The 18,293-nt window shown below is 32.9% G+C and overlaps 2 protein-coding genes and 1 non-coding gene across 4 annotated transcripts; 1 reads left to right on the forward strand and 2 right to left on the reverse strand.

Annotated features, from left to right (window-relative positions):
• The first annotated feature begins 2,311 nt into the window (after window positions 1-2,311).
• On the forward strand, window positions 2,312-8,824 carry LOC107430957 (extra-large guanine nucleotide-binding protein 3). Of its 2 annotated transcripts, none has more exons than XM_060818459.1 (9): window positions 2,312-2,835; window positions 3,152-4,646; window positions 4,784-4,921; window positions 5,261-5,365; window positions 5,460-5,639; window positions 5,891-6,068; window positions 6,599-6,846; window positions 7,362-7,534; window positions 7,921-8,824. In XM_060818459.1, exons 2-9 carry the CDS (start codon window positions 3,672-3,674, stop codon window positions 8,519-8,521), a joined length of 2,598 nt encoding a protein of 865 aa, XP_060674442.1. In that variant the 5' UTR covers window positions 2,312-2,835; window positions 3,152-3,671; the 3' UTR covers window positions 8,522-8,824. The 2 variants fall into 2 exon arrangements, with proteins under 2 accessions (XP_060674442.1, XP_015897315.3); XM_016041829.4 differs by having other exon boundaries at window positions 3,497-4,646.
• Window positions 8,825-9,097: 273 nt separating this feature from the next.
• Window positions 9,098-9,169, reverse strand: TRNAC-GCA (transfer RNA cysteine (anticodon GCA)). Its single transcript has one exon. It is a non-coding gene; the product is annotated as a tRNA-Cys (tRNA).
• An 862-nt stretch (window positions 9,170-10,031) lies between these two features.
• On the reverse strand, window positions 10,032-15,020 carry LOC107430950 (26S proteasome non-ATPase regulatory subunit 13 homolog A). The gene is made up of 6 exons (XM_016041824.4): window positions 14,734-15,020; window positions 12,873-13,319; window positions 12,170-12,250; window positions 11,247-11,443; window positions 11,067-11,166; window positions 10,032-10,602 (listed from the first exon to the last, which is right to left on the reverse strand). Exons 1-6 carry the CDS (start codon window positions 14,881-14,883, stop codon window positions 10,417-10,419), a joined length of 1,161 nt encoding a protein of 386 aa, XP_015897310.1. The 5' UTR covers window positions 14,884-15,020; the 3' UTR covers window positions 10,032-10,416.
• Window positions 15,021-18,293: the final 3,273 nt, after the last annotated feature.

The raw sequence follows: 18,293 nt of genomic DNA on the forward strand, positions 1-18,293 counted from the left end.
ATTCACTCTCTCTCTCTTTCCATTTTTATCACATACTTAAATATAAAAAGATTTTGCCAATTTTTTGTTTTAATCCTCAACAAATTCAACACTTTCTTCCTTTTTAGTGAAGGCAAAATCATTGTTACTCGTTATTAATTTACTTAACTATAAAGTTTTATTTTTTTATATCGTTAAGTAACAATAATGACCAAATTAATAGCATAAATAATATTTGTTTTGAAAAATATATGCATGAATGTATATTTTTTTATTGTACAAGGAAAAAAAACAGGAATGAATGAATTAATTAATTAATAAATTAGAGAAGAAAAAAAAAAAAAAAAGTATGGGGACGCAACAAGTGCACCACCTCCACAAGAAACCAGGTTTTATTGAGTGTCTTATTCGGGTTTCGGACCACAATTAAGTGGGCCCCACTTCTCATTAAACCCACTGTCCTCTCCATGTTTTGCTCACTTACCCAAACTCACCTTGAAATCTGCAAACTTTATTTATTTATTTATTTTTTAATTTTCATATATAAAAATAAAAAACTTTTTAATACGTGGAAACTTATAGACAGCCCAGAACTAGATGATAAAAGGTTCTTCAATCCGATATCTCCACGTAATGGGTTTCACATATACCACACACTGGTTTACACTTTACAACACATAATATAATATTAATCCTTTTTTTTTTTTTTTTCCTTTTTTTAAGCGTAATGAAAATTTTTACCTTTTAAGTTTTTACCGCCACTAAATCCTTTGAATTGTCTATGGGAGGTTCAAATAAATTTATTATATATTTTTTTAAGGGCCAAAATAAGAAAATGTTCCAAATTGTTTTGTGATTTACCCTTTAACCATCCTGAAACATCAAAATCTAAACCCACTTGCAACTTCAAAGCGCGTGCACCATTTCAAAACTCATATATATATTTTTTTAAAGTATTCTCATTATGTAGTTTCAATTTTTATCTTGATTTGATTAGAAATATACTAAATAATATATGTTTTTCATTTTTTCAAAAACCTTCAATTTAATATTTTGAAAATTTTTAGGTTAAATGAAGTAAAAGATACTAATAATAGATCAAATTGCTTATTCCATAATAGACAAGGTGTTAATCAAACATTAATTTATTGTGTCTATTATTTTCTATAAATAATTATAGGCATTTCAATTATATGCATGTGGTATACTGAGTATTGTCGGAGATGTATGTACAATTATATAATTAAAGTAACGTGTAAAATTATCTATCATAAAACAATCCAATGTGTTATTAGAAAAGTAAAACCAACTTTTATTTAATTACAAAAAAAGCAAAATCATAAAGAAAAATGTTATTTATCTCAATTGGTAACGAAACACTAATGAGATTTATATGCTAGGTAACAATATAATTGATTATTATTAAAATATTTATTCTTCTATATTAAATTTTTAAAATAAAAAATTAAAATGCTTTAATTAATAATTAGCTATTACTGATAACCATATTCCATAGTGACAAATAGCAAAAGGCTTTGATAAATGTCCTGCCTCAGTCAAAATTTTAGGAACCGTATTTTAAAAATGGAAGAAGTAATTCTTCAAAGAATTATTCCAATAAAAACAGAAAAATTAGTTATACTACCAAGCAAATTCTATGCAATCTCATTATAAAGTTATATTTTTATTCTCATTTATAAATTTTATTAAAGATATTTAATAATTAATTATATTTATATTAGAAGTATATGATTGAATATATTAAAATGTATTCAGAAATATTGAATTAAATATCTTAAATATATTCAGAAACATGAAACAAAATATTTTTAGACAAGAACATCTTAAATGTATTCAAAAATCAACAATGAATATCTTTAAATATATTTATGATTTGAAATAGAATATTTTAATGAATATATCTTTCCATTATTCCAAATCATTCTAACTAGAAAAAAAAAATTCATATATTTTCGTAACTATATGTTTTGTTAAAAAGCATTTTGATTCTAATACTAATTCTCATGAAATTGTGTTTAATTTATTAAAACAACTGTATTTTTAATTTAATTAGATGAAATAGAATGTGAATATTTTATATATTAAAAATATTATATAAAATTATTTTATATATTTAAATAGTAAAATTTACTATTTTAAAATTGTGGAAATAACCTAAAAAGAAAGAGTCTAGAATTTATATAAGAAAGGACTATTTTATTAATTATAACAATAAATAATTAGGTCCATGTTGGTCCGATTGGCAATAATATCTTGTTTTTTTGTAATGGGCCCACAGTTAGGAGAGGAGTTAACAGCTAAGAAAGAGGAGGATTTTGCTAAGTGGGAAAGAGAGCGCGTGGAAAGAAACAGTAAAACAAAACAAAAATAAAAAATAGAAACGAAAAACGAAAAAGAAAATGAAGGCCTCGTGGGGGTATTTAGCTCTTACAACTCGCCGAATGGACGCGTGGAAATCACGAAAAGAAAAATAAAAAGTCTCCCTCTCTCTCTCCTCCCCACGGGCAAGCCTGTCTTCTTGTTTGTCATCTCGCCACCTCTCTCTTCTTCCTCTTTCACTCTGCACAGTTTAAATATGCCTGAGACACATACGACTGTGGGACCCACTTTTCTCTACCATGGCTGTCTCAGATAAACACTCCAAGTTTCTGTCTTTGCTTGGTTTTCACCATTTCTCTCTCTCTCTCTCTCTCTCTCTCTCTCTCTCTCTCTCTCTCTCTTTAAGTACTGGGTCGATTTGCAGAAGAAAGCTTTAGCTTTTAAGCTTGAAGCTCAAAAAGCAAATGCTTCATAGATTTAAGCTCAGATTCTCTTTCATTTGCTGTCCCTTTCCAGGTATTTATTTATTTATTTATTTTTTACTCTCTCTCTCTCTCTCTCTCTCTCTCTTTTTCCTCTCCTCTAAAGCTATTCTTTTTTTCCTCCACGAATATTTCTTAAAAGTTAATTTATCGTATTCTTTTTATTTATTTATTTTGTGTTTGTGTTTGGTGAGGTAATTTTTTGCTTTGAATCAGTCTCTGTGTTCACGTTTATGGTGGGTATGCTGGGACTTATCTTTTTGTATTTTTTTGCTTGCAATATGTTTTGACTCTGATTTTTTCAACACTTTGAAACACTACCAAAAAATCCAAAAAAATGGTCTTCATAGTTCCTACAGTTTCCAAACTCTATGAAGTTTCGTGATTTCAAAGATGGGTGCTGTTTTTGACTGCAACCCGATCCAATCTTACATGGGTTTCGTCTGGCTGGCTTGAAAGTTTCGCATCAAACTCTCAAAAAAAAAAAGGTTGAATTTTGTTTGCAGTTAGCTCAAAACTATGATTAGTTTTTAATTTATTTTCTCCCATTTGAATGATTTTAAAGTACGACCATTCTATTGCGGCTGCTTCGGTGACCATTCAAGTTTCTAAAAGCTAGTTCGCATCGTCTAGATCCGATATAAGTCAAAAACTTAAAAACTTGGTTTTGCTGATTCTTCTTGGTGCATCTCTAGGTGATCGAAACGGTACTGCGTTTATCTGTTAATGGTGTCCTATTGATCAAGTTACAACGAAATTAAGGTCCTTACTTTGGAGTTTGGACGATATTAAGTTGTTATGGTGTTGTTGATACTTTAAGGAGTCTGCCTTGCCTTTTGATGATATAATTTGATACTATTCTTGGAAGAAATGGAGAAAAACGAGGGAGAGAGCTGGAGGGAATTGGTGAGACAGATGCTCCCACCAGGTGCTTCTCTCCCTGAGGATGCTTCTTATCTTGATTACTCCATAGCGATGGAGTATGAAGGGCCACCTGTAGCTTATGATGTACCTAGAGTTGAACCTCTTGATGTTAATTCACGTTCCATCCCAACTGCTGAACCGCTATCTGAATCACGGAGGTCGGTTGGTAATATGGGTCCGCAGGTAATTGATCCCATTCCTCTGCCTGTGTCTTGTATTGCTGGTGGTGTAACAGGTTCACCTACACAAAGTGCCAGGGTATCAGGAAGTTCGGAATCTGTGGTGTCTGTTTTGCAAAACCCTGATTCTTCTTCAGCTTCACCTTCGGCTTCTCCTGTTTCAGTCCATAATCCTCCAAATAATCATCCTCCTCAATGCGGAGTTAATGAGGTGAAGAGAGCACCGGTTGTCACTTTTAATACCGTTGAAAGGTCGGAGAAAAAAGAGGCTGAGATAGAGAAGCCTGTTTATCCTGAGTATGTTGGGGTCTTTAAGGAAAAGAAGAAGAAAAAGAGTAGAGTTTGTTATCGGTGTGGAAAGGGAAAGTGGGAAACTAAAGAGTCTTGCTTGGTTTGTGATGCTAAATATTGCAGCAATTGTGTGCTAAGGGCAATGGGATCCATGCCCGAGGGGCGTAAATGTGTTACATGCATAGGTCAGCCGATTGATGAGTCAAAGCGACTAAAATTGGGTAAGCATTCAAGAGTCTTGTCCAGGTTACTCAGTCCTTTGGAAGTGAAGCAGATTATGAAAGCAGAAAAGGAATGTTCTGCTAATCAGCTTCGGCCAGAGCAGCTGATAGTGAATGGATTCCCTCTGAAACCAGAAGAAATGGCAGAACTACTTGGATGTGCTTTACCTCCACGGAAGTTGAAGCCTGGTAGATATTGGTATGATAAAGAATCCGGTCTCTGGGGAAAGGTGAGTTCATATTTGATAGTGGTTTCTCAATCAAGTTCTTTTTCCTTGTTCTTTTATGTGCCAACATGTGACAGATCTTTTAACCTCTCTTTAATCCTAACCAATCATTATAAACTGCTCTATCTGCAATCTGGCAGGAGGGAGAAAAACCAGATATAGTCATAAGTTCAAACTTGAATTTCACTGGGAAACTTAGCCCTCGTGCAAGCAATGGGAATACTGAAGTTTATATCAATGGCCGAGAAATTACAAAACTTGAATTGAGGGTGCTAAGGGTAAGCCTCTTGACATTGTAATATGGAATCTCATCTTGTAGTTTCATCTTTTCTTCGTGATATAAAATATTAGATAATATGCCAATTACCAGTAATATTCTTTATTTGCACGCCTTACATATATTGCATTGACTGATCTTTCTGCAACCCACTTTCCATATACCAAGATTATAGTTTTATCGTATTAACGTAGTTTGAGTGGGATCAAGCTTTTACATAATAATGTTGAGTTCCTCTGATCCTGTGTCTGTTCCTAGTCTTTGATGTAGTCTGTTCCTATTCTTTGATGTAGTCAATCTCAACCTGACTTGTTTACTAACATAGTTCCTAATATGTCAGCTGGCAAAGGTGCAATGTCCACGTGACACTCATTTTTGGGTCTATGATGATGGTCGTTATGAGGAAGAAGGTCAGAACAATATTAGAGGAAATATTTGGGAGAAGGTATGTGATCAGAAAATCTTAGCTGGAAACTTCTAATCCATATTAAATTCTTGATATTTTCATGCAAAAAGTCTTAATTGGGTTTCGCTAACAGGCGACAACAAGGTTTGTTTGTTCCCTATTTTCGTTGCCGGTGCCCCATGGTCAACCTAATGGTCCAAGGGATGAAGCTAGCAATTATACTACTGTCCCAAATTATCTGGAGCCGAAAAAGATTCAGAAACTTCTTCTTCTGGGACTTCAAGGCTCTGGAACCAGCACTATCTTCAAGCAGGTGTGGCCTCTTCTATACATACATCAGTTAGGCTGTAGCTTCTATAAAAACTATAGTGCTTTGATTGAGTGGTTGAAAGTGTGCCCTGAGAGTTATAAGGAGCTGTATGATACTGAACACTGACCATATTTTTTAGTACCCTTTTTAGTTTTGTATCTGGTCAGTCATTGATGGTTTATGAGTTCAGGACTATTTTATTACTGCTTTTCTTTACTCTTGGTGCTCAATATTTTCCTGTCACTACTTTGTAGGCCAAGTTTTTATATGGGAACAGGTTCACTGCAGAAGAACTTCTGGATATCAAGTTAATGATCCAGAGTAACATGTACAAATACCTTAGCATTTTACTTGATGGACGAGAGCGCTTTGAGGAGGAGGCGGTGGCTAGGATGAAAGCACTAGGTTCCAATGATCAAGCCTCTGAACCAGGTAAACAAACACAAAAACGGTCAAGTGAGTCATTGTGGCTGCTTTTTCATTTTTGCTTGTTTGATATGGAATGTATAACCATAAAGTTTAGAGTTTCTACAAAGTGAGTATCCACCTAATTGTGTCATGAGTTTTGCTAGCTATAAAATATTCGTATTTATTTTCTTCTATTGTTATTTTTATATCATTCACTGGGAGATTTTGACCCAGGAGATTCTTTCTTTCTAAAATTGAAATCACTTAACAGAGTTTATTTCACTTTCAATAAATAATTAGTTGAAGAGCAGGAGTTAGAAAAGAAGCTATGTGATATCATACTGAAAGTTTCATAACAGATCTTATGTGATTATATATTGCAATATGATAAATTTTAAAGCTTCTAAAATTAGATGTTAATTTTGGAAGGCTATAGAAATGTTTTCTGAATATTTGAGATGGTTATTAGCCTGCTTGCAAAGCTAAGGAAGGTTTTGTTTGACTGCATTAAAGCAGGTCCATGTATGCAATATCTGATTGCAGTGTTGTTTCAGGTGGAGAAGTTGATGTCAGTGAAACAACTCCATGTGAGTATTCCATCAACCCGAGGTTGAAGCATTTCTCTGACTGGCTTTTGGACATTATAGCCACTGGAGATTTGGATGCATTCTTCCCTGCTGCAACACGTGAGTATGCTCCATTGGTAGAAGAGGTGTGGAAGGATCCTGCTATCCAGGAAACATATAGAAGAAAAGACGAGCTTCATTTCCTCCCAGATGTTTCAGAATACTTTTTAAGCCGGGTATTTCCTTTTTCATCACAACATGATCCATTTTTAATCCACCTTATCATTGCCATTTGAATGCATTCTTGGGTATCAGTTGGAACTCTTTTTCCAACTTGTTACCGCTATTGTTGTTGTTGTTATTGTACTACTTGAGTTCCTTCTATTAATCATTATCTGCGTAAAATAAACATATGCAGCTCTATAAAGCATTTTTCTCTATTGATGAGGATCTGCATAATCATTTAAAGACACTACAAGAGAATAAAGCAATTATGCATCCTTGGTATTGGGGCAGGACTAGTTAAGCTCATTAACATTAACAGAATAACATGCCCTCATATATATATATATATATATATATGTCTCAACCTTGGTTCTTGGTGTTTCCTCTCTGCATGGGTCAATGTTGGGGAATTTGGAGTGGCCATCAGGCAGATGAAGAACAGTTTGTGTGCCTGTGTGATTGCTTAGTTTTGTCCTCTTTTTTTACTTTTTGGTTTCTTATTTTTTTATGTTTTATTATTCTTCAGGCTGTTGAGATATCAAGCAATGAATATGAACCTTCAGAACGAGACATACTATATGCAGAAGGGGTCACTCAAGGAAATGGTTTGGCTTTCATTGAATTCTCACTTGATGATCGAAGTCCTATGTCTGAAACCTACACAGACAACCTAGATGCTCCACCACCGCCTCTAACCAAGTAATAACATTTATTTTCTTGTATATAAAGTCCCCCACCTAACCCTTCTAAATTTCTATTGTGTTAGCTTTTATTATATGAAAAAGAATTGTTTTGCTTTGATACTATGCATAGGATTGAAAGCATTGCATGAAAGGTTTCCATCTCTACTTGCAGAGATCAATTAGGCACAAACATCACCCACCCCACTCTTTTATCTTTTAACAAGTAAGATTTAGACAGATTTTCAAATCCAATCCAATTACCACCTATCTGATCAATTCATCACAAAAGTAGGGTCAAAATTATTATTTCATTTTCCATTATTTTGAGTTGGTCATCTACTCTTTCTGGTTCTGATCCGTTATCTTTGATTCTGAGCCTTTACTTCTACTTTATTGGTACAGATACCAACTTATAAGGGTAAATGCCAAGGGGATGAATGAGGGCTGTAAATGGGTTGAAATGTTTGAAGATGTGCGTGTTGTAGTTTTCTGTGTTTCTCTTAGTGACTATGATCAGATTTGGGTTGCACCAGAAAGTAATGGTAGTGGAACCCTACTTCAAAACAAGATGATGCAAAGCAAGGAACTTTTTGAGAGTATGATCAGACACCCATGCTTTAAAGATACCCCATTTGTCTTGATACTAAACAAGTATGATCTATTTGAAGAAAAAGTTAACCGGGTGCCATTGAGCACTTGTGAATGGTTCAATGATTTTAGTCCAGTACGACCCCACCACAACAATCAGTCACTGGCCCATCAGGCATATTTCTATGTTGCAATGAAGTTCAAGGACCTGTATTATTCCATGACAGATCGCAAGCTTTTCGTGTGGCAAGCTCGGGCTAGGGATCGGGTGACAATCGATGAAGCATTCAAGTTCATAAGGGAAGTTCTCAAATGGGATGAGGAGAAAGAGGACAACTACTATGCAGGAGCAGAGGATTCATTTTATAGTACAGATATGAGCTCCTCACCATTTGTCAGGCAAGATGCTGTGTAGTATTGATCTTGTAGTTAATACTCCTTTTACACAAACTGAAAAATTTTAAGGGGGTAAAAAATATAACATGCTCAGTGGTCCACTGCTCATTCAAATAAGGTCTGCTTGTGTTATTTAATTTTCTGTACATCAATTACAATGTTATTGATGGTGGGGATGGGTGTATCCAAAGTTAACTTGTATGAGCAGGTAGGTACTTTTTACTGTGCCAATTTGCGGTCTAGGCAAATGGTAGACTAGAATTATGGGGATTTGCTTTGAGATTGAGAGGTTGAATTAGTAAAAAATCAAGCTAATTTTTTCTGATTTGATCTTTAGATTTGTCTATTTATGAATAATAGCAAAGTAAATGAAGCTTGTACAGCATCTAAATGGTATTCAGTTTCTGGGTCTTGATTTACAGTAATAAGAAACACAATAATGATATAATGAACGAGAACAGAAGTAAGCAAATTTCCATCTAAACGTTTTACCAAGACTGTGTTCGTATGAAATGAAGGTTTATTTTTTGGTTTGACGAAATAAAAATAATATATGTACAAAAGAAAGTTTTGATTCGAGTTCTGATGAACAAAAAGGGCCCAACCGGGTTCGAACCGGTGACCTCTTGATCTGCAGTCAAATGCTCTACCACTGAGCTATGGACCCTGTACAGGTGCAATATTAAAAAATCATAATTCAAATACGTAGCAATTACTGTCCTTACTGCGATTTAAATCTTCAACTTTGTTGATGTTTAATTTGGTAAGTTCATTCGACTTGACAATTTACAGTTAAAGCAATATGATGTTTTTCCTACATTAGACAATGAAGTGCTATCAAACTATAAAAAAAACTTGAACCTAAATTCAAAAAAAAAAAAAAAAAAAAAAAAAATAGAAGGGAAAAAAAAGTGGAGTGCGTGCCTTAAAAACAAACATTTACTAGTGTTATGATTGGTAGGGACATGAATATCCTACACAATGATGGAGCTTGGATCAACCTCTCTCCTCAATTAATGCCATTCAACGATCCAAAACTTTACCCAAGAACTCATTTATTGATTCAAACCCAAAAAAAAAAAAAAAAAAAAAAAAAAAAAACCTTGTTTATTGTTGCATCCAAACATATTTCAAAATATACCAAATATTTTTCTTTAATCAAATATCCCTTTGTGGGTTACCTCAAAATCTTAAAGAGATTATGCGTTTTTACCGAATAAAAATTTTATCAAGTAGCTTATTTATGTAATTTATCCGTCCATGCGCAGGTAGCTCCCATTCAATAAAAAAAGACAAAATATTTCTTCCGATTTTCAGGCACCAAAACAAAGGTAAAACAATTCTAACGGCTCAAAATATGAACATTCAAAACAAGTCTTAAAAACAGCAAGTGGTGCACAAAGTAAAATTACACATTAACGAGTGTAAATAATGCCTGTATATGATCATATGACAGTAAAATAGGAAGAAGGTTTCCACATGCAAAGAGGAAAAAAAAAAAAACAAATTAAAGGTTTGCTCTGCATAAATAAATAAAAAAAGTGGATCACATAACTGTTTAACTATTTGAGAAAAAATTCCGAATACATACTTCAATAACCACGCTAAAAGAGTAATAAAAACAGATGTCTTTTTAATTTTAATTCATCATCATCATGTCCTAGTAGGCATGCCACCATATAGAATTTGACTACTCCAAAGTGGAGTACAAGAGGCTGCTCCTTTCATAAAAATGATTCAATAAAAAGCGGGAAATATGAAAAAACAGCAGCATACAAAGTTGGCCCAAGTGCCCAAGCGAATGAGATGGGTTTCTTTTCCGGCTGCCCTTGTCTTTTTACCCCCTTTCTTTTTTCCTCAAGAAAATGTTACAATGGGCAGAAAAACAAAATAAGAAACAGAACAGAAAAGAACTCATGATGCAACCAGATCGGGTGTTTCTGCCTCAATGGATAACAAGGCAGTATGCACTTTACCCAACCAATTGTCCAGCCGATCTCGCAAGGATTTGATCTGTGGTATTCCCAAAACTCTAGGCTGCACCCAGGAAACATGTACCGTCCCCTCAACTTGATCGATTATGCCCTCAATCAGATGAACCTGCACCCAAATTCCACCCGGTATTTTATTGGATAGACAGTTTCAAAGATGACTTCTTCATAAACAAAAAATCAGGTGCTCGAATGTAGTGAAACTAGGCCCTAAGTAAAGAAAGAAAGAATATCATCCATGCAAAAGTAAGCCAACTATTTTCTTAAATATAATTATCTAAAGAAAACAACTACTGGGCTTTGTTCTCGGTTAATTCCAAACTAACACCCTCTAAGGTAAGTTTCTCACAAAGCCTGAGCTTTCCAGTAATACAACTGTTGGATCCAGTCATATGTGAGGATAACTAGTACCTTCCTTGTTATTACACTATGATCAGGCAAGGTAAAAAAACTAACATCATTTTTACTATGTCTAACTCGTACATCATACAGACAGAGATGAGGTTCAACTGGTAATTACTAGTGGCAAAGAATTTTGATTAATTTATGTTTCAAGATTGCAAGTGGACTTACAGAAAGGCTCTTCATAAGAAGATGCTCCACATCCTCAATAGAAAGTTTAGTACGCTCTGCAATGATACTCAATGGTATAGTTCTATCTTCAGATGATCGGCTGCAAGAGAACATAACAAGTTAGTGAAATAACAGATTATAGCTATAATCTGGGAAAAGACACCGCCATGCACTACAAACCTGAAGATAATTTCCATCAAGCATAGAATATTGATCTTTTCCAACAGCTTCTTCTCATTTTCAACCAGTGCTGGTTGAGCCCTAAGAGCAGAATTGTGCACACGACATAATTCTTGATAGCGAACTAAATCACCAGAGTTGAATGCTTGTAGTATATAGTAGAGCCACTCAACCTTCGTTCCCAGAAGAGACTTAATCTGTAGTTGCCAAAAGATGTTATCAAACCAAAAAATAGGAGCAATACAAGAATTTAGTGTGAATGCAACATAAACCGTGATGCCAAAATTCACACAGCCTAGAAAATTAGAATTTTGATCTTAAAACACATATAGAAGACAGAATATAAACACACTAGTGGATGTGAGAGTGCAGCCAACCTGCTGTACCAGGCAGAGAAAAATCTGATCAATTAGACCAAAAGGTTCCGGATCCCATTAAATTATAATGGCAATTTATGTAAAAATTATTAATAATAATAATTGCGTAATGCACACATGTAGTCATCAAAGGTTTTGAAACTCTTTATTTGGCAAACCCTATACATCTCATGGATATCAGTGAAGAGTGAGAAACAGTAAAACCCTTCCACTCTTGCAGAGATGTTAATCAAAACCAAATGCATATTCAAAATGAAAGTAAAATACTAGGTCAAATCTGCAACAGGATGTATATGGTCAGTTCTCACAAACTAAGGTTAGCCTAGTCCTGATAAGCATATAACATTTATTGCTGTTCACTGGCTAGCATCATCTGAAATTTACCACTTAATTTAACCACCACCTAAGCTTTTAATGCAAACTAGCTCATGCAACTTCACACTGATAGACACACTAATGTAAAAATAAAACTCAACAAAATTTTAATTAATACAAGCTTACAGTGAAAAGATAATATAGTAATAAGAAATGGCAAGATATTCTTACTATAGGATGGGCAAGAAGCTCTCCAAAGTTGTAGATGTTATCCCCCAGAAGTGCAGAGAGAGATAAGTCAAAAGCCAAATCCTAAACAAAATTAGAAAGTCTTAAGTCACACAAGGAATCATACAAAGGAAAAATTCTGAGTCAAATAGCAGTAAAAATGACTGAACCGTGTAAAATAAATTCATAAATATTTGCAACTTAAAATTACTGTCAATAAATGTGCTATTATATGTATCCTAATTACAATTACAAGTACCTCAAAAAATCCTATCTAAATCAAAATAATTGAAGAAACTCGAATAAACTTCTCTAGTTACACAATGACGAATTAAAAGAATAGCTCTAATTTCATAGCAGTGTCATAGCATGTCATAACAGACATTTCAGCCAAGCAGTTGAGTTGTATTCAGATGTCATCATCTCAAAAATATTTAAAACTTTCAATGCAAGGTGCTAAGAGACGTGCATTACCAAGGAAAATCCTGGGAAGGACTAATAGCATTCATGGCATACATGATCATTTGAATCAACTATCATTGAACTTGGGAATTTTAATAGGTTATATTAACAAATGATAATTTGGCCTTATATTGGTATGCCACCTCAAACAATCTCACTGAATAAGAGTAAAACATGATCTATTACAGAATACAATAGCTGCTAAACAAACATGATAGTTATCCTATACAAGTATAGCACGTACCAGCTTAAATGAATCAGAAAGAGACTCCACTGAGGTGTATGCCAAATAAAGAAGAGCACTTTTGTAGAACTCAGCGAATTCTTGTCGAAATTTATGGTATTGTGATGATACCCAATAAAAGTTAGCATATACAGATGGATCAATATCTGTCATGCTATCAAGTGTAGTTTTTCCATCTTCTAGAAGTTTCTTGCACTCTTTTTGGTCACCTTGCTCAAGTTTGAATATGGCTATTTGCATCTTAATATAAAGGATTGGCTCCTCTATGCGCTGCTCTCTAGTGGCTCTAAGCTTCTCAATCACCCCATCAAGATAACTAATGGCTGCATCTTTCTCTGAATACTGTCGAGAAACGATAACTGCAAAGTGTGCGAGCTTGAGAAGGTTGATTTTAGTCTCAAAGTCAGTGATGAAATTATGATATAACTGTATCAAAGCATCACCAGCCTGTAATTTAAAAGGATAAAAGCTAAAATGTCAGATGCAGATAGAAAGAAAATATTATAAAGATATATCTACTTGCCACTTTATATGTAAAAAAAAATAATAATAATAATAAATAAATAAAATAAATAAATAACAAAAAAGTGAGATAAGTATCATGCATAATTAGCAACAGCAAAAAAAGAATGTAAACAATAGAGACCGATTCTAAGCAAAGAAGTTTACATTTCTATTCCCATTTAAATTACGAGCAGCCTAAATAAAACAGGCAAAAATTTGGGAAATGTAACAAGACCAACAAGCTAATAACATGCTGAAAAATATGAATTGAATTTAACAAAGCTACAACACCCGACAGCACATAGATTAAGAAAGCTTTATTGCTACTGTATTAACAGGCATAGTATTATGCTATCAGTAAGTATCATCATAGGATACACATCTTAATAAAAAAGGATCATCTTTGTCAACTGGATGATACTAATATATAAATTGCCATTTCTTGTTTCATCTAAGTTGTTCAACAGTCTCATATGGTCTTGATTATGAAGTGCTAACATTAACACAGTAATCTAGACTTATATTATGCATAGTCTTCATCAACAAACCACATACTCCCGGTCTTCAAACATGAAAAAGAACAATCCATGTCTAATTTAAAGGCCACCAACAAAAGGAATCAGAATGGCAGTATACAACAGTTAACAAAGCATTGGATTGCAAATGGAGGGAAAAAGAAACTAAATTGGCCATTTCATGAGATACAACTTAACCAAAAAACTCACTATGTGAACTTCATAAGATAATAAAGACCTTAAAAACCACAACCACAAGTATGTACTACACAAACACACCATAAATCATAAATACCAAGCAGCAAGTAGAAAGCATAATGTTAACATCACCAATTGTTAACACTTGTCAAAATAAAGTGATATATGATCAGAATACAAGTCTAATGTGTATTGAGACATATGAACATTATCGCCCACGGAACTCACAGATATATTTTCCTCACTAACTCCATGCCTAATAAAGTTTAAAGCACGAGATCCAAACTTTCTATTCCTTTTGCTCCCTTTTTCATTATCTCGCAAACAAAATTAAGGGTACAACAAATATATACTAATATCTCCTCAGTGTTTCAGTACACAATACACATAAAACCCTAATCCCACCACAAAACCCTAGTCCCTCTAACCAAAACCCTATTTCCCAAATCCTCTCCCCACCTAAAAAAACCCCAATTACGCCATCTAATTCAAAAAGGGCGCCCATCAAACAGCAAAATTTTCGAGATTCACAAACCCTAACATTCCAGAATAATTCACCAAAAGTTCTTTAACTTTCACCTACACATACACACCAAAACACATTCAAAGCATTCAAAAGGAGTAATTGGTACGGAAAAACAGACCTGGAAGACAGCGAGAGCTACGAACTGCTCGAGCTTGAGGGTGAGTTGGTGCCAGAGCTTCTTCTCGTACAGATCTGCTAGCGAATTGTACCAATCGGAAAGCTCCGGATGCGCGTTGCGCAGCGATTCCAGGTATTGCAGAGCGGCCATGGCTGATTACAGAGAGAAAGAGGAGAGGAGAGAGAGAGAGAGAGTTGTTTGAGAGAGAGAGAGAGAGAGAGAGTTCCAAGGCAAGGCCTTGTTTGTTTCTATTTATACGAATCTGGAAAATACCTTCTCTTTTGACTTGTGCCCAAAGAAAAGAATCGAAACGGGGTCGATTAATTTTGGCTTCGTATATTTATTTTATTTTATTTTAATTTTTTTTTTCGCATTTTTTTAAATTTGTTATGATCGGCGGGCCGGTTCGGAGGATCCTTTCATGAGACCCAACTTTTGAATTTAATGGCCCAAATCAACTTCAATACTAAAAGCCCAAATCTACATTTTCCCTGGACTCATTACTTTTCTTTGCCTAGGCCCGTATTGTAATTTTCATTTTGTATTGTTTTTGTTTTTAGTTTTTAGTTTTTTTCGTTTTTATCCAATATGGTACTATATACGCACTAGGGGGAAAAAAAAATTAATATCAATAATAAATATATACCCATTTCAAAATTTAATGATCGAGAAGATTTCAGAAATTTTTTTGTTATCTTTTTGAATTTTTGATTCTCGCTTGTAAAATTTTTTACAAATTATTTGTATGAATCTTTTTCCTTTAATAATATTCTCTTAAAAAGATAAATAAATAAATTATAAATTTTAGAATAGGTAAGGTGTTTGGGAATAATAAGATAATAGTATTAAAAGAAAAGTATTGAAAAAAAATAGATAAAAAAACAAGGAGCAAAAAAAAAATTCTATAAAAATTTTAAGCATTTAATATTTTGTGTTATAGTATAAATATCAAAATATTTACTAAATGATGTGCGTTTATATTTTATTAGTTGATATCTATATATAAAATTTAAATATGGATAAATAAACTTTTAAATAAATAAGTGAATAAAAAAATAATTCAATATCAATAATGGTTATTAGGATTATTTAATTTAATAAAACATATAGTGCAGTAGTAAACATGAGGGTGATCATTTTTTCTTGCTAAAAATTAAAGGTAATCCTAAATCCAAAAGGGCTTAACATGTTATGTCTAGGAGAGGGACCCAAAAAAAAAAAAAAAAACAAAAAAAAAACTACCCTTGTCATCAAGAGTTGCTAAATCCATTTAAAAAAATATAATAAACAATAGAAAAAAATAATTCGGTCGAATTAGGGGGAAAAAAAAAAACAAAAAATAAATAACAAGCAAAATTCAACTCTTCTTTTTAAAATTAAAAAAAAAAACTAATTAAATTTCTTAAGATCGATTCGAAAGGTTCGTGAATTTGACCATCAATAAGCGATTCAAAGCTTAAAAAGCCACCTTACTTATCTAACCAAAATATTTAAATCACCAAAAAAAAAAAAAATCCATAAAATATACCTTGTTATTCAACTAAAAACAAATGCTAGGACTAAATAAATAATTATTTTATTTCAAATTTCTCAAAAATCCATGCAAAATTATATTTTTTGTTAGAGACTATAAATGATGATGGTCGGTTTGTGTTCAATCTCTACAAAACTCAGAAATTTCCAAACCAAGTTTAGCCTTGGGTGAGAACAATATGAGAACAAATTTGATGACTATGATATATATATATATATATATATATACACGTATATATTATTCATGATTTTGAACATACTTTCCATTAACCCGCTTTGGATGGTTGAGCGTATGTTTTATATTTCGAGCTTTGGGAAATTCGCTTAAAAATGGAGCATGGACTGCAAGTCCATGATTTCAACAACAATGTCGCTGCTCTTCACTGTAAGCTGCTACAAAAAATGGCAGAGATGGAGATGGAGATGGATTCCTAGTGAATATTATGTTTTTGTTATTTATTTTTTTAAATATTTGAACAACTAGACAAGAACACTTTTATTATTTTTTATACTTTATTTTTGCTTTCTCTGTATAAATCCTTTGGTAATCATTCGAATTTAGGAAAGTAAAATGTTCCATTACGTACAATTGAGAAATATGTAGAGTATACATTTATATTTACCTTCAATTCGGGTGCAAAACATTGTGTTTACTTAAAGATACATAAGACTGAGAAAGAGACAGTCACAGTACCAATCATGCAAGTTGAAAATACTATGGTTGTTTTGTCAATTTAACTGAATTATAGTCAAATTACTGCGTATTTTGTTCTTATGTTCAATTTTAAATATTTTCTATGTGGTTCTTTAGTTAGAAAGTTGTCCCTTCTCAGAGTATAAGTTCTGGAACAAGTTCTAATTAAATGATTAAATTCATTAAATAATAAAGCAAAATAATTATTTCTGCAGATCCAGAGATAAGAAAAAAATAATTAAAAAGAATAATAGAAGCAAACAAAATAGAGTGAGAAAGAATTTCGATGCATAGACACAAGATTGATATCTTGGAAATGACTAGCCACCTTATATATATAAGAATAAAAAATCGAAACATAAAATGTCTTTGGCTGCTAAAATGACTATGTGTGATGCATTTGTTGTAAGAACGAGTACTTGTGGCATATCTCAAGCAATATATAAAGAAGTAATGGTCAAAATTGGATATGCCATGCAGTCATGTTAATTAGTCATAGGTAATGTATAATACACTAATACATTATCGTACATTCCAATTCCAAAAGTGGTGCTTCCAATTTCTTACTTACTAAGTGACATATAATATATATAAATATATATCTAATTCATTGCTTTCCCTTGAAAATTAATGGCTTGAAAATTGATCGCCGTCAAAGCTTTTAAACCACAAAAAATTGTGAGCTTTGATTCCTTGCCATTTTATTAATATATATTATTTATTCATATATGATATTGTAAATAATAATAATAATAATAAAATAATATATGATAGATGAAGAATAATATATATTATATGAGGTTCACTAATCATAATCAATTACTTCAAACCAAAATTTCAGATGTATCTACAAAGATTGGTAAGTGAGAATTCAAACAATCTATACATATATATATATATATATATATATATATATATATATATATATATATATATATATATATATATATGGAGGAAAAGAGTGATATTTATAATAGGAAACAGGAACACGGAGAAGAGTAGGATTGAATCTACTGGTTTTAGCTCTGCCGCAGCTTTTCTTAGTTTGACCATCAATGTATGTGCATTATATGCACATATATTATATATATTTTCGGCAACTATGTGCTTTCTTAAACCCCAATCAATAAAAATACATTAATCTCACCCATCCTGCATAACTTGGAAACACTACTATAAAAGCTCCCAATCACTCTGCTTCTCCACATCAATCTTTCCTTCCCACAATTCTTCATCAACTGCTCAATCATTTAGTACCATTTAACCACCAAAACCACAATCACACAAAAACATTCATTCCTCTACGGAAAAAAAAGAAAGAACAAACACAAAA

The sequence above is a fragment of the Ziziphus jujuba genome, chromosome 6 (genome assembly GCF_031755915.1).
Source record: "Ziziphus jujuba cultivar Dongzao chromosome 6, ASM3175591v1".
Taxonomy (NCBI): domain Eukaryota; kingdom Viridiplantae; phylum Streptophyta; class Magnoliopsida; order Rosales; family Rhamnaceae; genus Ziziphus; species Ziziphus jujuba.

Excerpts from the sequence above, each read along its gene's own strand:
- LOC107430950 (XM_016041824.4), bottom strand. The coding sequence starts at position 14,883 with ATGGCCGCTCTGCAATACCTGGAATCGCTGCGCAACGCGCATCCGGAG. Across the intron at positions 11,444-12,169 it reads AGCTTCTTGCCCATCCTATA|ATTAAGTCTCTTCTGGGAAC; the intron begins GTAAGAATATCT and ends TGGCAACTACAG. Across the intron at positions 11,167-11,246 it reads TTGATGGAAATTATCTTCAG|CCGATCATCTGAAGATAGAA; the intron begins GTTTGTAGTGCA and ends GTTCTCTTGCAG.
- LOC107430957 (XM_060818459.1), top strand. The coding sequence starts at position 3,672 with ATGGAGAAAAACGAGGGAGAGAGCTGGAGGGAATTGGTGAGACAGATG. Across the intron at positions 4,647-4,783 it reads AATCCGGTCTCTGGGGAAAG|GAGGGAGAAAAACCAGATAT; the intron begins GTGAGTTCATAT and ends GCAATCTGGCAG. Across the intron at positions 6,069-6,598 it reads TGATCAAGCCTCTGAACCAG|GTGGAGAAGTTGATGTCAGT; the intron begins GTAAACAAACAC and ends GTGTTGTTTCAG.